This window comes from Pelophylax lessonae, assembly GCF_965119305.1.
Source record: "Pelophylax lessonae genome assembly, chromosome: 1".
NCBI lineage: Eukaryota > Metazoa > Chordata > Amphibia > Anura > Ranidae > Pelophylax > Pelophylax lessonae.
Genome location: NC_138768.1, coordinates 128835814 through 128855597, shown reverse-complemented (window position 1 = coordinate 128855597; position 19784 = coordinate 128835814). Strand labels below are relative to the sequence as shown.

At 41.3% G+C, this 19784-nt stretch overlaps 1 protein-coding gene across 1 annotated transcript in view; it reads left to right on the top strand.

Annotated features, from left to right (window-relative positions):
- LOC309561274 (proteinase-activated receptor 1-like) overlaps positions 1–6049 on the top strand; it is a gene marked incomplete at its 3' end in the record, with an annotated part of 111838 nt that extends 105789 nt beyond the window's left edge. The window contains exon 4 of the mRNA XM_082265089.1: positions 5055–6049. Within this exon, the coding sequence (XP_082121215.1) occupies positions 5055–6049 (995 nt within the window). The remainder of the gene's footprint in view (positions 1–5054) is intronic.
- Positions 6050–19784: the final 13735 nt, after the last annotated feature.

Below are 19784 nucleotides of genomic sequence, written 5' to 3'. Positions count from 1 at the left end.
TTTTTAGTGCAGACTGGGAGAGCCACTTACCTAAAGTGCAGGCTGTTAAGAATGCCCTCCGTGGTGAGGGTTTGACTGGTAATCTGAAGAAGTGTGCTGTGAGATTAGAGGAGGCCCGATATTTGGGGTACATTATTGGCTGGGGAATAGTAAAACCCCAGGTCACAAAAATACATGCCTTCCAAAGTTGGTCAAGACCCCTCAATTAAAAAAAAAACAGATGAGGGCCTTTTTGGTGTTAATAGGCTATTATAGAAGGTTTGTCCCTAATTTTGCTACATTGGCAGCTCCCCTCATGGATCTTACCAAGGGTGGGAAATCCTCAGCGGTAACTTGGACCCCAGAGGCTAAGAAAGCTTTCCAGGACCAAAAGACAGCCCTGTATAATAGCCCTGTCTTAAATACCCTGGATTTACATGGGAATTTATAGTGCAGACTGATGTTTTGGTATTAGGTGCAGTGTTGTCCCAAGTGGTGAATGGGGAGGAACACCCCATAGCATTCCTAAGTAGAACGGGAATGTCTTGCGATCAAGTGGGCTCCGGAGAGTTTAAAATATTACCTGTTAGGGAAACCGTTTAGTCTCTTAACTGACCATAACCCTCTCAAATGGATGGCCCAAAACAAGGAGAAAAATGCAAGAGATACCTGACGGTTCTTGGCTCTACAGAATTTCAAATTGATAGTAGGGATGATAGAACTTTTGAAAAGTTTGGTTCGACCAGAACACCCGAACTTCCCGAAAGTTCGGGTCTGGATTCCAGAACCCCATTGAAATCAATGGGACCTGAACTTCGGTAATCAAAAAACACCATTTTGAAGCCCTAAAACCCAATAAATACCCCTAAAAAGTGACTAGGGTTCTGGGTCATGCCCCAGGGACTATTAATCACACAAAAAAAAGTTCTTAAAAATTGTCGTTTTTGATAGTCAATTATTGAAAAAATTATTGAAAAAAAAAAAGAGATTTCTTTGGATTTAGTGTCTGGGGGGTCTAAAAAGTGTACCTGTGAAGTTTCAGCTACATTTAAATATGTTTTTTAATGAATACAGATATGCATTTATTTTTGTCTTGTATGTCTGCCTGTGATACAGCTTTAACTATTTAGGGAATTTGCAGTGGCGTACCAACAGGGGGGGCGGGCGGTCCGCCCGGGTGCCACACATTAGGGGGGTGTCAGGGAGCACCAGGGTGACACCCGGGGCCGGCCGCCGGACTGCCTCCGCCGCTCGCTGACACAGGAGCGCGGAGGGAGGAGGAACTGTTCAGAGAATGAGAAAGAGAGATTCACCGTCACTCACGAGCCCTGAATACACAGCGGGCGCTGCCGGAGTTAACTGTGCTAGTTAATGAGAAAGCGATTGGTTGCCAGGACCGCCTATCAACCAATCACCTGCTCATTACCTAGCACAGTTAACTTCGGCAGTTCCCGCTGACCGCTGTGTATTCAGGGCTCGTGAGTGACGGTGAGTCTCTCTCCCATGCTCTGCTTTAACTAGTTCCTCCTCCTCCTCTGCTCTAAGGTGGGGGGGGGGTGGGGGGGGGATTTATTGTAAAGGGGTTCTATTGGGGGGGCGCTTGCATTGTAAGGGGGTACTATTGGGGGGATGTATTGTAAAGGGGTTCTATTGGGGGGGGCGCTTGCATTGTAAGGGGGTTCTATTGGGGGGGGATGTATTGTAAAGGAGTTCTATTGGGGGGGGCTCTTGCATTGTAAGGGGTTCTATTGGGGGGGATGTATTGTAAAGGGGTTCTATGGGGGGGGCTTTGTATTGTAAAGGGGTTCTATTAGCGGGGGCTTTGTATTGTAAAGGGGTTCTATTGGCGGGGGCTTTGTATTGTAAAGGGGTTCTATTGGGGGGGGTCTGCATTGTAAAGGGGTTCTATTGGCGGGGGGTTTGTATTGTAAAGGGGTTCTATTGGGGGGGGTTGCATTGTAAAGGGGTTCTATGGGGGGATTTGTATTGTAAAGGGGTTCTTTTGGGGGTGGGTTTATTGTAAAGGAGTTCTATTGGTGGGGGTTTTGTATTGTAAAGGGGTTCTATTGGCGGGGGCTTTGTATTATAAAGGGGTTCTATTGGGGGGTCTGCATTGCTAAGGGGTTCTATTTGGGGGGGGGGTTGTATTGTAAAGGGGTTCTATTGGGGGGGCTGTGTAATGTAAAGGGGTCCAGGGGTACGGGGACTGTGTAATGTAAAGGGGTCCAGGGGTACGGGGACTGTGTAATGTAAAGGGGGCCTTCCTACATTTTACTCGCAGTTATTACTGCAGTCCTATAGATTTTTTAGGTTGTGCGTTTTTTTTTTCCTGCATTTTCTGAAAGTGCACCAAAAGTCCTGCATGCTGCATCTTTGGCGTGCTTTCAGAAAACAGGAAAATCATTTTATTGGGGGGGGGGGGGGGGAGTGACACCATGGTTTACTGCACCAGGTGACACCAACCCTAGTGACACCACTGGCAGTAGCACACAGTAAGTGTGTCACTGCCAGTTACATGTATTTCTGTCTGGCGCCTCAGGTCATTCGGTGCCATTTTTGCAGAGGAGGTGGGGCCTGGTCGCCGGGGGAAGCAGAGGGAGGAGGATTCTTTTGGGTTTCGAGCTGCAGTGCATGGAGGCACTGCATGTGACACGTCAATGAGCGGTTCGTCGCCTGCACGCCTGGGGGGGGGGGAGTGTGCCAGATATAGAAACCGCCCCAGGTGCCAAATGCACTAGGTACGCCCCTGGGAATTTGCAGTACAACCTCAGCCTTAGACATGCCAACAGTTAATGCCAACTATGTTATTAAAAAGACTTTAAAAAACTCTAAAGTAGAACTATAGGCAAAACTTTTTTTCATCTTGGATAGAGTAAAAGAGGGTTATAACCCTTTTATTTATTTTTTTTTATTTTTTTGCCATCTGTCTCCCATTTACCTTGACTTTCTGTCCCATAGCCAAAACATAAAATGAGAGGAAATCCCTGTTCTATTTCCTCTTCACTCATAAAAGTTTTGCCTTTGGTTGTACTTTAACACTTTTAATTTAAAAGAAGAAAAAGGTGGTGTCAGACTTTACTGGTACCAAAGAGGAATGGCCACATCTAATAATAGTAAAATATCAATGTTTATTACAAAAAAATTACATTCATAAAAACAAGAAAAAATTCTCTCAGTAGATAACATTCACCATGTGATGCAACAATCAATATATCTTTGTGGTGATGTGTAAGTCAATGTAGCAACACAGCATGCTGTTTTTGAAGTATATAAATGTATTGAATACTGTACTTTTTTTGTTGTATAGGATACATTTCTTTGCTGTCAAGTTATCAAGGTCCCGATGAAGCGATTAAATATGAAACGCGTTGACCTCTTGGAATATTTAGCAAACATATCTTGATTGTTGCATTACATGGTGAATGCTATCTAATGAGAGCATTTTTTTCTTGTTTTTATGAATTAAATTTTTAATTTTTTTGTAATAAACATTGATATTTTACTATAATTAGATGTGGCCATTCCTCTTTTGGTACCAGTAAAGCCCGACTTTATAATATAATGATTTAAATGAATGAGCTACCTTTTCCTAGCCTCTTTCTCTCTTAGTACTTTAAATTGATACTACAGGCCGATAGACTGGGTTTTTACCTACAGGCATGCAATACACAAAGTACTAACGGCACTGATGGGACAGCAAAGAGAGAACGGACAGAAAGAGAGAACAGATAGAAAGAAACAGAGATGGGTTAGGGCAGAACATGGCACACAGCAAGGGTTTTGTGTAATAGGCAAAAGGAGCCAACTCATCTGAACTGTCTGTACTGGCATGACCCACCCCATCAGACACCAACTACCTACAACATCCTCCCCTGTAAAATGACAAGCAGCTACACAGCTTTGTTCATTCATGCTTTCTGCTTGGTTTACTGCAGGAACATGAAGTTTGTAGATGGGGCCAATGGACACCCATGTGTTGTAGGCTCCTGCATAGGTTGCCTTGTGGACAGTGCAGTTCTGTAAGGCTCCTGCGTTTTATGTATGATGTGGATTTACAGCTGCAGAAATATTCCACTTCAGTAGTCAGGTAGAGAAACGCTGAGACACCAATCCCAACTCCCAAAGACTCATCATGTGTGGATGATCTCAATTCAGCAAGTAAATACACACACTCAATAAGATGTTCCTAGAGTGACTTATGTATATAGTAACACAGTGATGATAGGCTGAAGAGACAGGTTGGGTAGAGATGGTAGATGACAGACACTTGAAAGGAAATGTTCTTGAAAGGAAGATAGTAGCAGATGGGATGCAGATAGGTTAGCAATCATGTATGGTAGCAGATGATAGAGTAGCAGGTGAACATACAGGAGAGACCAACCCAGTGCAAGAGCAGATGGTAGTAGGCTCAAGAGCTAGCAATCTTAGATAATGCAGATGTAATAATAGTCCTTAGTATGCAGAGCTAGATAGTGTAAGCTTTAGTATGAAGGTTATAGAGGTTTCCCCTGTGGGGTACTTATCACTAGTAGCAATGTAGCAGAGGAGAGGTTCGGCAAGAGCGGATGATCCGGTAGCGGGATACAGGGATCAGCGCAGCGTGGTTCCGACAGCGAGGTATGCTTGCAAGCATGAGAGCTTCAAGACAGGTTAGCATCAAGGCACAAAGCAGGTTGAACGAACCCATGTGAGTGAAAGCTGGTGATTTAAATAGCTGTTCAGTCCGGCGCCTCATGATGATGTCAGCACTCTTAAAGGGAAACACACCTATATGTGCTTCATCTATCTAGGTAGATGGAAAGCACCCGGAAATGATGTGATAGGAGGCACTGAGAGTGCCAGAACCTTACAAGTTCTCAGGTAAAGACCATTTGGCACCTTAGGACTTTAACGACACCCTTAGGTACCTTAGGTCTTTTAGGGCCTAAGAAATGCCTCAGCAAGGAACACTTGTGAGTTTTATTTTTTTGTAATTTTTTTGGGCTGGTTCCTCTAGTTTGTACATATTCTTAACTATAGCTAGTGTTTAATATCCTGTGCCAGCTTTTAATTGCTATTTTTGCTATTGTTTTCAGGAGCAGAATTCATCATCAATGGCACCAAAGTGTATGTTGGCTTTCAGAACAATCCATATAGAACCGTTCCAAGGGAAGTTAGGAAGCTTCTCCGCAGTCAGTGGTTGACCAAGTTTGTGCCAGTGGTGTACATGGCGGTGTTCTGTTTGTCCCTCCCTTTGAATATTGCTGCCATTTTGATATTCTTGATTAAGATCAAAGTTAAAAAGCCGGCAGTGGTGTACATGCTAAATCTGACAATTGCTGATTTGCTATTTGTTTGTATGATGCCTTTTAACATTGCGTATAGATTTTCTGGTAATAACTGGAAGGCTGGGGAGGTGTTGTGCCATACTGTCATTGCAGGATTTTATTTCAATATGTATTGTTCTATCCTGCTTATTACAAGTATGAGCGTGGACAAGTTCTTGGCTGTCATTTATCCAATACAGTCCCTCTCCTGGCGTACCTTGACTAGGGCATGGATAGTATGTGTCATTATCTGGATGATATCCATAGCCAGTACTGTTCCACTTATTACAACTCAGCAAATCTTCTACGTTGATAGCATGGGTATTATCACTTGCCACGATGTGCGAAATGAACAGGAAGTGGGCAGCTTCTATTTGTACTATTTCAGCACTTTTACTGCATTTTTCTTTTTCTTACCTCTAATTATCACAGCTTTTTGTTATGCTGCAACCATCAAGGGATTAAGTTCTTCAAAAATTGGTAACACAGATAGGAAAAAACAAGCTATTGTTTTAGCCGTTATTGTGCTTTGCATATTTGTCTTTTGTTTTGGGCCAGCAAATTTCATTTTTTTTGTTCATAATATGCGTGTTGGTAATGCATCTGCTACTGACCTGTATTTAACCTACTTAGTATCTACCGCAATTAGCAGCGTCAGTACCATGCTTAATCCTCTCTTGTATTTCGTTGCATCATCAAAGTTTCAGAGAATTCTGTGTTGCAAAAAAGAACTTGATGTACAACAACCAAGTGCAAAGGCATAAATAGGGACATTATTTTGTGTCCCTATTTATGACTTTGCACTCATTGGCCTTTGAGAACTGCTGGTATTTGAGTATTCTCAGAGGAATTCCAGAATTTGCCATCCTGTTGCAGTCATTACAAAGCTAATTAAAGCATTCTTAAAGACTAAGTTCACCTTTCCAGGAAGAATTTCATTTTTTATAATAAATAGAAGTATTTTCTAATGTGGAAGAAGATATGATCCAGGTATGATAGTGGTCGGAATAGAAAGGGGAATGGGGGAGGGAAGAACCAGGGGAAATGTGTCTAACAGACCTGGACAAATGGGGATTTGAATGTGCCTCTTAAATATTCAAAACATATGTATCCACATGCAATTTAAAAGACAAATAAATATTTTATTTAAATATACATACAATCCACTAAAATGGATACAATCAAAGTTGACAGTACATATACATATAACAGGCCTTGATATGAATAATATAATCTTCTGATGGATCAACGAGTTTCACTGCAATAGCTTCTCCAAACATTGTATACATATCAGACAGATTTTCAAACTATCATAGTATCCATCGATAAAATCAAATGACAGACTCCTTACATAATTTGGTAGCAAGTGATATCACCCTAGCACCAGCTACATCAAAAGAAGGGGGGGGGGGGGGATTCCACTTAGAAAGAAGAAAGTCCTTAAGTTGATCAATGGGCTCAAGAGAGGGAGGGAATATACCACACCAATTGTAGCTCCCCAGTGCTGGCAGCACTCATGCAGCCCCAGACCATGACACTCCCACTACCATGTTTGACTGTAGACAAGACACACTTGTCTTTGCACTCCTCACCTGGTTGCCGCCACACACACTTGACAGCATCTGAACCAATGATGTTCATCTTGGTCTCATCAGACCACAGGACATGGTTCCAGTAATCCATGTCCTTAGTCTGCTTGTCTTCAGCAAACTGTTTGCTGGCTTTCTTGTGCATCATCTTTAGAAGAGGCTTCCTTCTGGAATGACAGCCATGCCGACCAATTTGATGCAGCGTGTGGTGTATGGTCTGAGCACTGACAGGCTGACCCCCCACCCCTTCAACTTCTGCAGAAATGCAGGCAGCACTCTATTCTACTATTCCCCAAAGACAACCTCTGGATATGACGCTGAGCACGTGCACTCAACTTCTTTGGTCGACCATGGTGAGGCTTGTTGTGAGTGGAACCTCTCCTGTTAAACCGCTGTATGGTCTTGGTCACTGTGCTGCAGCTCAGTTTCAGGGTCTTCTTATTTATCAGATCTTTTTTTCAGATCTTCACAGAGTTCTTTGCCATGAGGTGCCATGTTGAACTTCCAGTGGCCAGTATGAGAGAGTGAGAGCGATAACACCAAATTTAACACACCTGCTCCTTATTCACACCTGAGACCTTGTAACACTAAAGAGTCACATGACATTGGGGAGGGAAAATGGCTAATTGGGCCCATTTTGGACATGTTCACTTAGGGATGTACTCCCTTTTGTTGCCAGCGGTTTAGACATTAATTTGCTGCGTGTTGAGTTATTTTGAGGGGACAGCAAATTTACACTGTTATACAAGCTGTACACTCACTATTTTACATTGTAGCAAAGTGTAATTTCTTCAGTGTTGTCACATGAAAAGATATAATATTTACAAAAATGTGAGGGGTGTAGTCACTTTTGTGAGATTCTGTACATTAATGGCATATTGGTACACTCTAGGAACCTGGAATTTAGACAATAAGGTGAACTTAGCCTTTAAATATAGGAAGACTCTAGTACCAACAGAAGATGTAGTAGATGGGCAGCACTGTAAACTCAGCTGTAACACCAAGCAACATTTCCTTAACCACCAGCAGTAGTAAATGGCCATGAACATAGACTTTTAAAGATCCATTCGTTTCCCCCCACTGACTTTTTAAAAGATAAAACATTTAGAGGTGACCAAAAGTTTTTCGAGAACCAAGGTTTCAGTTGGATTGCACAGTTTCACCTAGTGCAGATCAAAAAAAAAAATTACTGTATTTTTGTATATGTTTTTTTTTTTTTTTTTTTACCATGCAAAATTTCAATTTTTTTGTTTTGTTTGAATCCCTTGTGTTGCCACGAATGCCCTGCCCAGCCATACCACAGCAAGTCTAGTCACCGCCCATATAGATCAGTGAAGAGCACCATTGTAGATCCCCATTCTTTAAGTTCACTTTGACTGTAATACATATCTCATTGCTCTCACCAACCTCACAGTCACATGCACTTGGTGCCGCTTTTAGACATCATCACCCTCAAGTAGTCAATATTTGCCCTAAGCACTATAAATTATCATCCCCATAAAAAACAGTCATAGTTCATTTGCTAGCAGTGTTTATAAAAATCTGCCACTAATTACTATTTTAAGGATCAGGGTCAATGGTATAAATATCACCCACAAAAGCTAGCAGGCCTGCACAACTGCTCCCATACTAATGTAAACACTGGAGTGTGCGGTTAGCAGAGTACAACCACCTCCTGTCCTTCATTTGTAGATCTCCTGTACGCAACACTTGTCCCCCTAGGCACTTCCCTGCTACATAAAAAAAAATGCCTTCTTCATACTGTATGGACCTCTGTGCCCATGTGAATGAACCCTAATGCAAAAAATAGGACTTATGTTCTAGATGTATATTTCTTGCAGTGTTGAATGTGTAGCAAGCGTTAGTTCCTCATTAATTCTGACACTTAAAGTGGAGTTCCACCCTATTTTTATACTTACCTCCATCTTCTCGCTCCGGGTCACCTGAAAAAGAAATGGATAATCGCATATTTTTTTTTTTTTTACTTACCTCGTAGCGAAGAAAATATACTTACCTTACTTCCTTCTTCCTCCTTCCTCGGCCGCGGCCCGTCGTCACTTCCTGGCTCTGCAATGATTCCTGGGAGCTGGACGTCATAGCTCCCAGGAATCATTGCGCCTGCACCGGCCCCGACGTCAGTTCCGGGTCGCGCGCGTCATCCCCTTCTAAACAGCTTCTGGGCATGCCCAGAAGCTGTGGAGGGATGACGCGCGCGACCCGGAAGTGACGTCGGGGCCGGCGCAGAGCATCGTGGGACCAAAGAAGGCTGAAGAAGACGCCGAAGAGGACGCGCTGGCTTCAAGCTGCCCACATCTGAGATGGCAGCGCTGGACAAGACGTTTGCAAGGTAAGTATTTGTCCTAACAGGTAAGTGCAACCCGGGACAGATCAGAGGCTAGCCATTGTGGAATGCACTAGCCCTGACTGTCCCGGGGGTATTAAAAAAAAAAAAAAAAAATCCAGGGTGGAACTCCGCTTTAAGCCCCAATTCATGCACGTGACAAACAAAAACAATGAAACATGTCCTATAACTTCAACTGCTGACCAAAAAATATCTATTCCTAATGGCACCCCAAACATGGTGATATTCTGCCATGATTGTGCAAAAACATGTGTCTAAAAATCACACTAAGCTTGTCACCCATAAAGGAGCATTTTGGGCCACAAATGAACATTGGGCAGCCCATTAAGGTGAATGAGCTGCCCTATGCGTGACACGCGGAAATGCGTGTAAATCACTATTTCAGAACCGCAAGCAGGAACGCTCATTCCTGCAATGTGATATCTGAATGGGGCCTGATGTGTCACAGATCCTATCTTCTGAACTACAGAGGAGCTGAGAAAGAGATGGTCATCAGACAGGCAGCACCCACAATATCAAAGGAGATTTTTCAAATAAGCTTATATTGGATTGTCAAAAATAACTACTGTTTGTAATAATTATTGTGTGCTTTACTGTTACAATGCTAATGTTGTAAAATGGAAGTGTATGTTGTGACTACAGAACTCATTTAAACTATTTTGTGTCCATTTATCATCTAGATTTTTAATGTTCATATAGTGTGCTACATATGTGTTATATTTAGTGATATAGATAAATAGGGGGGCATTTATCAAGCAAATTAGTCACTATTAGATGCAAAGCATACTGCTTCATCTCTACAATAATTTTACAATGTTTTTGTGAACCCTGCACTTGTATTCCAATCCTGGGCAGACACATTTTCACTCTAAACATGCATTGAGGTTGATTTACTAAAGACAAATAGACTTCACTTGGCAAGAGAATGTTCCTTTAACTTAATGAATGAGGTGCAGCTATGCGACTTCTATCATCCAACTATTTTTTCCTTGCACATGATTAGGTATTTATTTTCACCATATTCGCTAACCTAAGAGAAAATTCCTTTACAAAGTATACAGCCTATTTGCCTTTAGTAAATAACCCCATAATGAAGAAATGGTCAGGGTCAGATTTCATTCTGACAGTGCTACTTTAGAGCAGCAGAGGGAGGAATTTATGACTCAAGCTGTAACCTTGTAGTAAATGTATTGCATAATCTGTCTCACTGCCTGTGCTTAGCATTGCCTTGCTGTGCAACTGTGTCTTATTTTAACATTGTTTTCATTCTTCTTATACAGTGGTATATGTAATAACTATAAATGTATGTAGCTGCAAATATTTTATATAGCTGTGTCACTAATCAGTTTATGAAAATAAAATATGAATTTAAACATTCGTTGTGTTGTGGTTTTAAACATTTCATGCACAATATTAGATTTTTTAAAGCTTTATTTGGCATTAGAGCTACAAATATGTAAGTACTGTCAATAAAAGTGCAACTTAATAGCGTGTCCAAACTCAATAACAAAAATGTCTGCAGTCTACCAATCCTTAAATCTGGTGGCTGCATAAGTTTTCTTTTTATATGGATTTTTTCCTTTATTATCACTGCCTGTCCTAAGGTGGTTATGCTCACTCACTTGCTGAACCTATGAGGGCAGACATGGTTGACATTAGGGATGGGCTTTGTGTTTCAGTCGAACCTAAATTAGACTCGAACACAGCCCGTTCACCGAATGGCAAACAAATGGGCTTCTTTGTGGGAAATTTGAGTTCCCGCATCCAGGACGCACTGCGCACTGGCAGTGCATTATGTGATTGGCCAAAGCATGGACTCTGCCCTCCATGCTTTGGCCAATCAAATCATCTGTACCATGATTGGCCAAAGGCAGGTGCCTTTGGCCAATCATGGCTCAGGGGCGGCTGTTAAGTGCACTATACTCTTCCTGAAGGAATTCCACTTATAAATCACCCACTGGCCAAGGGAATCAAACAATTGCAAGCCTGGTATTCTACCACCTACGCCACCGTCAAGCCTGCTTAGGCTGAACTCACTCTCCCTGCCTAACTAAGGCAGGGAGAATGTGTTCAGTCTTAGCAGGCTTGACGGTGGCATAGGTGGTAGAATACCAGGCTTGCAATTGAGAGGTTGTGGGTTCGAGTCCTTCGCCAGCAGATGATTTTACAAGTGGAATTCCTTCAGGGAGAGTGTAGTGAGTTTAACATATAGTATAGTTAATAATACATTGCCTGGCAGGGAGAGAGATTTTTGCTCTTTATAGTTTGTTGAGATCAGATAGTGCACTGTATACCACAAAGTATATATATGGTGTGGGGTCCATCCCAGTCCATACCAGGCCCCTTGGGTCTGGTATGGATTTTAAGGGGAACCCCGCTCCAAAATTAAAATCCCCCTAAAATCCATACCAGATCCTTATCCGAAAAATAGAAAAAAAAAAAAAGAAGAAGCTCCTGCTTCTCAAGACACTAATGAGCCGTTTGAGTTTGACAGCTCTTTTATAGGGATTTGAAGTCACGAGCACCCCATAATGCACTAGTCAGGTGCAGTGAATAAATTACATGACATCATGTAATTTATTCACTGCACCTGAGCAGTGCATTGTGGGGTGCTCGTGATTAGAGATGGCCTTGCGGTTCGCCCGGCGGTCGGTTCGTGGCGAACTTTGCTTGTTCGCTACCCGCCAAATTTTGGGACACATGGCGTCGTTTGTATTTGTTTACATTGGGGAGAACTTTGACACAGCCGTCAGGTGAAACGGGACAGCCAATTGAAACATTCCAGCACATGGACAGTCCCCCCCTACCCTATAAATAGACCTGACCTGGCGGCCATTTCACATTCCGCTTTCTGCCAGTGTAGGGAGAGGTCTGCTGTGCTCGTCAGGGAGAGTTTGCTAGACACATATAGCGCTGTGAAGACCCACAAATGTCCTTTCCAGGGCTGGTATTTTGATATAGGCCTTCTACAGTCTCTTTTCAGGTTAGGGACAGGTATCCTGTGGTTGCATTAGGGGCAGTTAGAGATCGGCTGCAGTCACAAATCGCTCTGTCAATGTCCACAAAAGTCCTTCTCAGGGCTGGTATTTTGGTATAGGTCTAGTATCTTTTGAGCTTAGGGAGAGGTATCCTGTGGTTGCTGTAGGGGCAATTAGAGATCGGCTGCAGTCGCACAGAAATCGCTTTGTCAATGTCCACAAAAGTCATTTAAAATGCTCCATTGTAGTTTTAGGGTCTATTACAGTCTCTTTAACATTAGGGCCAGGTATTCTGTGGTTGCTTTAGGGGCAGTTAGATATCGGCTGCAGTCGCACAGAAATCGCTTTGTCAATGTCCACAAAAGTCATGTAAAGGGCTGCAAATTTTTTAGTATTGCTGTGCAGTGCACTAAAAAAAGGGGGGGGGCGGGGCAGGGGGATAATCCACAGTGTAATATACTTTGTAGAAAGCATATTATAGAGGATTAGTACTATTATTGTGCACTGTGCAGCATTGTGATAGGTGTGGTGGTGAGACTGAGCGTTTCTGCAGCAACACTACACACAGGGCCAAATTCATTGTACCTCCATCGCTGATTTTGTTCTATTTTACCTCAATTTTGACTATTTTTAGGTGCAAATGCAATTCACTATAATCAGAAACGTTATGAGCAGTGTCAAATTCACTAAGATCAAATAACGTCAGGACTGGACTTAAAAACAGTCCAGCTAAAAGGTGGACTAATTTTTTCAAAATCACAAAATATGGCAGGAAAAAAATAAAAAATGTGTGGGAAAGATGTGTTATATGATTTTGAGCTAAACTGCTTTTAAACTGTGTGAAAAGGTTAAGTAGAGAAAAAGATATTAATAAAAGTGTAAAATGCAAAAATAGCTCCAGAGTCAATTTCTGGCAGATAGCCCATGTGTGCATGCTCCATACCAAAAATTAGGCTAAAAATAAAGTTTTTGAAAACGTTAGTGGGAGTTATAGTGAATTTGCGGCAAATACCGCTGCAAATTCGTGGTAAAACGGCGCTATTCCGGCGCTAATGAGAGAAATGCACATATCTATGTATATATATATATATATATATATATATATAAATCACAAATATATATATATATATGTGTGTGTATATATATATATATATATATATATATATATATATATATATACACACACACACACACACACACATATATATATATATATATATATATATATATATATATATGCACACACACACACACATATATATATATATATATATATATATATATGCCAAAAAAAATAATTATATGTATATATATGTTTTTTTATTGATTTGCCTATGTGTACAAACATATATATATATATATATATATATATATATATATATATATATATATATATATATATATATATATATATGAAAAGCAACACTGATATGTCTTCTCCCCAAAAATGAAACATTGTATATGTGTGGAATTAATATATTTTTGGGTTGGTTAGATATAGAAAGTAACAATAATATATTGGTTTTTGCATATGCATATATATATATATATATATATATATATATATATATATATATATATATGTCTGTGTGTGTGTGTGTGTGTGTGTATATATATATATATGCAAAAAAACAATATATTATTGTTACTTCCTATATCTAACCAACCCAAAAATATATTAATTTCACACATATACAATGTTTCATTTTTGGGGAGAAGCCATATTAGTGTTGCTTGTCATATATAACAACAGACAGTTGTAGGTAGTTCAGGGATTCGAACACCCAAATACACTGCATGTATGTTTGGTATAAAGATAAAAAAAAAAAAAAAAACCTCAGAGACCACAATTCCCAAATAATTAACCTAGTTTAGTGAAACTGTATAAAATCAACAAATTTATAAAAATAATCCTGCATGCTGGAAATTATATATAGGTGTTTAAAACATTTATTTCTGTGAAAAAATTGTATTTTAAATATAAATTGATAGGCTAAGAAACTTTCAGTGGCATATATTATGAAATAAATGTAACAAAGTAATTATGTTTGTGTAAATTGTGTTTTGCAAAATGTTGCAAATATGTACCCGAAACAACTATTAGAAATTGAGCTTGATTAAATAAACTGACCACTAGATGGCAGTGGTGTGACAAAATAACTATAGTGCAATATATTTATATATGTGCATAGTCCTTACTTTTATCCAAAGATAATATCCAAGTGGTTAGCACATCTGCCGTGCAACAGTGTATTTGGGTGTTCAAATCCCTGAACTACCTACAACTGTCTGTTGTTATATATGACAAGCAACACTAAAATAAAACATTGTATATGTGTGAAATTAATATATTTGTTGGTTGATTGTGGAGTCATATTAGTGTTGCTTCCTATATAGAACCACATTCCACTCTGAAAAATAGCAAAGTGTTTGAGCTTGAACATCTCTATAGATATATAGATATATGTATATATATCCCCAAAATATAATTTATATATTTTTTTGTTTTTTTTTGTTTCTGAAAGATTTCTGGGTTCAGCTGCTCATTCTCCAAACATTTGCTATATTGCCCTTAAAAAAAAAAAAAAAAATACTACATCAAGTTAACAAAGAAATGCTTTCAATAATCTCAGCATGAGCACAAAGTGGCTTTTTCATTTAGACTAATGGGCTATACACACTATAAGATTTTCTGAAGACTTTTTCCTTTAGACTTACCAAAACCATATAATATGAGGTCAAACCTAAACACTTTCAATTTGTATGCAATCTGGCAGGCCCTTGCACTACATAGAATAGGTAAATCTGAAGGAAAAAGTCTCCAGAAAATCTTATAGTGTGTATGGCCCTTAAGGCTGGCCATACATGATCCAATTTTCTTACAATTTTCTGTCCAATTTTCTTGAAATTTACCTTCAAGTATATAGTACAAAGGCCTGCCTAATTGGATACAAGTGAAAGTGTTGTTTAGCTTTGACCTCACATTATGTGGTTTGTGGTAAATCTTTTAGAAAATTGTACAACAAAAATTTAACATGTATGGCCAGCCTAAAGGGCCATACACACTATAAGATTTTCTGAAGACTTTTTCCTTCAGATTTACCTTTTCTATGTAGTGCAAGGGCCTGCCAGATTGCATACAAATTGAAAGTGTTTAGGTTTGACCTCATATTATATGGTTTTGGTAAATCTAAAGGAAAAAGTCTTCAGAAAATCTTATAGTGTGTATGGCCCATTAGGCTGGCCATACATGTTCAACTTTTGTTGTACAATTTTCTGTTAGATCTACCACAAACCACATAATGTGAGGTCAAAGCTAAACAACACATTCACTTGTATCTAATTAGGCAGGCCTTCGTACTATATACTTGAAGGTAAATTTCAAGAAAATTGGACAGAAAATTGTAAGAAAATTGGATCATGTATGGCCAGCCAAACACTCATTCATTGGTGAACTGGTGATTTTGGTTTAGGAACCAACAGACCCAATTAATTACTTTGCTGGGCGTTTCCTATACTGGGTGGGTGTAGTTTAACCAAGGTTATATAAAGGGATGTATAAGAGCAGCTCATTTGGCCTATGGCAGGGCCACATGTCTTTATGTCCGAATTTGCTTTTAGGGCTGGGGGGGGGGGGGGGTTTGCTGGCATGCCTAAGGACCCAAAACTGTTTGGTATAGTTTTTGCAAAGTGTGTGTTTATGCACTATAGCTATACATGTGTTTTTTTATTTTCATGCCTCTGTGTAGCTGTATGTTCTACTGATTTGATGGTATTTAAATGGAAAGGTAGGCTCATGCAAACAATAAACATAAAAGTATGTTGGGTATGTTTTATACTTAATACTAAGGTGTCTACAACTTATTTTGCTTGACTTTTGGATATTTTAAGCTCTATCTATTCATCATATATTGTATCTTTGCACTGTAATTTGAATAAAGATTACTCGATTTGGGGGGTTTTTTTTGGGGGGGGGGGGGGGGACATTTCACATTTCACATTTCACACAGTGATTACTGATGTTTTATACATGTTCAATAAAGCTTATTCATTTGTACACAGCTCCTGTTTTTTTCTTTTCTCTTCTTCATATTTGTCTGGATGTAATTCAGATATCTTTTGTGTCTATTGAATATAATCCATTTCTTGTATTTTTTGTGTGTGCGCAAAGGCAGTACAGTATGAACATGGGTAGGGTTTCTCCCTTTACTCCAGCGAAGTGTGTATGGGTGTGTGTAGTGGGGGGGAATGGGGTGTTTGTGTGTGGGGGGGGAGGAGTGTGTGTGTGTGTGGGTGTGGGGGGAGTGTGTGTGTGTGGGGGGAGTGTGTGTGGGTGTGGGGGGAGTGTGTGTGTGGGTGTGGGGGGAGGAGTGTGTGGGTGGGGGGGAGGAGTGTGAGTATGGGTGTGGGTGGGGGGAGGGGAGGAGTGTGTGTGGGGGAGAGGAGTGTGTGGGTGTGGGGGGGAGGAGGTGTAGTGTGTGGGGTGGGGGGGCTAAATTGTAAGAAATAATTAAAGTGTGTATGTATATATTTAGCTAAAAATATATATAAATTAAGGAATACAAAATTTCCATTCAGCCTCTGTGGATGAATGTAACCAAAACATTTAATAAAAAATCACTAAAAATGATTACTAAATAAAAGATTGCTCACTCACCTTTTTAGTTGGCCTAGGTCAGTGATGATGAACCTTGGCAATACAGGTGTTTTGTAACATTTCCCATGATGCTCACCTACACTGCAGAGTACATGAGCATTATGGGCAGGGGCGGACTGAGAACCCTCAGGGCCCCCGGGCAAAATAAATCAAGGGCCCCTTCCATGCCCCACCCATGTTCCACCTCCAGACACACCCTTACCATGCCTCCATCCACACCCACACCCCACCTCCAGCCACACCCACAATAAAACAACACAACATAGCTCTCTAATACCTAGGCCAAGTTGGCTCTTCTTACCCTAATAACAGTTGCTGGCTGGCAAGCTGTGGTCTTGCTGGCTGGCTATGGCTGGCAAGCTATAGTCTTGCTGGCTATGGCTGGCAGGCTGTGGTCTTGCTGGCTACCGCTGGCAGGCTGTGGTCTTGCTGGCTACTGCTGGCAGGCTGTGGGCCTGTGGCTGGCACTGGCAGGCTTGATGGCTGGCTGTGGCTTGCTGGCTGTGGCTGGTACCGGCAGGCAGGCTTTCTGGCAGTCTGTGGCTTGCTGGCTGTCTGGCAGGTTGTGGCTTGCTAGCTATGAGCCTGTGGCTGGCACTGGCAGGCTGGCTGACTGGCAGGCTGTGGCTTGCAGGCTGGCTGGCAGGCTGTGGCTTGCTGGCTGTGGGCCTGTGGCTAGCACTGGCAATGGCATCCACTGACTGAACTCGGCCGTTACTCGTCATTGTTGTAACAAGCCCTGTGGAGGCGGGGCACGGCGATGTCACGTCAGTATGCGACGCCAACACGCCCCCGCACACAGGACACCACATTGAATCCAGCGCTAGCCTGGGCCCGCCCTCCTCCTCTCACTGAAGCAGCAACAGCCGCCGGGCCCCTCCCCAGCTCCCCTCATCCCACTGAGTCAGCGCCGGCCGCCGGGCCCCTCCTCTCCTCCCAATACTTATCGCGCTGGGTGAGTTAAAATGTTATAATGAGCGGCGGGCCCCCTTGCTGGCCGGGCCCCCCCTTCCTGGCTTCCCAGCCGGGCCCTCGGACCACGTCCAAAGTGCCCGACAGCTCAGTCCGCTCCTGATTATGGGAAATGTAGGGCAAAAACATCTGGGGGGGTTAAGGGTTACCATCACTGGCCTAGGTAAAACATTTCCAATACATTTTAGTTGTCTGTGTGCACCATTTTTAAAATAAAGCAAAATCTCTTTACAATAATTTGCAAATGGCACATTGGCGTTCGCCCTGGACCAGAAATGACACCAAATTGGATTGTACACATTCCAGCAAGTGGTCACAATCAACTGGCTAATCATGGTGAGGGCCACTTTCAGCTGTGAAGAAATGGCATTCATATGCAAAGTGTGTGTGTGTGTGGGGGGGGGGGGTCTGTGCTTGTAATCAAAGCATTGATTACCAGTGCAGACCCTTGGGGGATGCCACTAGAGCCACCAGGGATTGCTGACCCATGGCCACCAGGGATGCCCACCCATGCCACCATTGATGCCAATCAGTGCTCAGGGAACCTGTTAGTGCCCTCCTCAACAGTGCTGCCCATCATTACCATCTATCAGTGCTGCCCACCAGTGCCAATCATTGCCCATCAGTGCCATCTATCAGTGTCCATCAGTGCTGCATATTAGTGTCTCATCAGTGCCTGCCAGCGCAGCATCATCAATGCTCGTCAGTGCAACAAAAAACATATTGATTTACCAAATTTTATTACATAAACAAAAGCACATTTTTTTAGGGGTCAAGCATTTAGGTCTTCTTTTTGCCAATAAAAAAAAACCTTGCAGTGATCAAATACCACCAAAAGAAAGCAATATTTGTGTGAAAATAATGTCATACATTTGTGTTAGGTAGAGGGTTGGATGACCGCGCAATTGTCATTCAAAATGCAACAGTATAAAAAGCTGAAAATTGGCCTGGGCAGGAAGGGGGTGTAACTGCCCCGTAAGGAAGTGGTTAACGATTGAAACATGGGAATAAATATTCCATGGGTAATCATGCTCAGCTCAATGGTTTAGTGGTTAGTGTTCCTGTCTATAAACACTGAGAGCATGAGTTCAAATCTCCAGTGTGCCATCACTTCCTTAAATTTTAGACAACTACTGAAATACTGAAACTTGGCAAATGCATAATTGCACCCTGCACATATGCATGTCTGTTTCTTGAATATACATGGCCATTGACATGCAATTTTAGGTGATGTAGCCAATGTATTGCTATGTGGCCAAAAAAATAATGACACACAATTGTGAGCACACAGGGTGTTATCATGGTTGGGCCTTGCACTCATGACCTAGCAATCTTTGTCTATGAGCATAGCCCACTACACCAAAGTGCTGAATACAATCAGATGTGCCTGAAAGTTTCAGATGAATAAAGAATAAAGAATGAAGATTGCTAATTAGACAGCTGTGTAATCTGCTATTAGTAAATCTAAAGGTTAAAACACATAAGATACATAACTATACCTTAAAATTAAAATAAACCATAATAGATGACATTGCTGTGTAATAGTGATTCAGAATAGACAAATTTCCTTTTATGAAAAACACAAAGGGATTTTGGTTAACTCCAAACCCGAATTCAGTCTTAGTTAACTCCAACTCCGAATTCACTAAAGCACCTAGTTGAAGGTTTAACTCCAGCAACTTCACCTAATTAGGATTAATGACTTTAGGCTGGAGTTATTTCTGGAGAAGTGAGCAGCTCTACTCCAAACTTATAGTGAATTAGGCCCTAAGTGAATTTGTTCAATGGACAGAATCCTTGCAAACATTAGAGCACCTAAAGATAGACAGATGCTATGTGCCCGTATCTCTATCATCAGCTTGCAGGAAGGAACTGTGTATCTTTTCAGATGCATCCACCACAGCTATAGGTGCAGTAGCTTACTTGAAAGTAATTGATGTG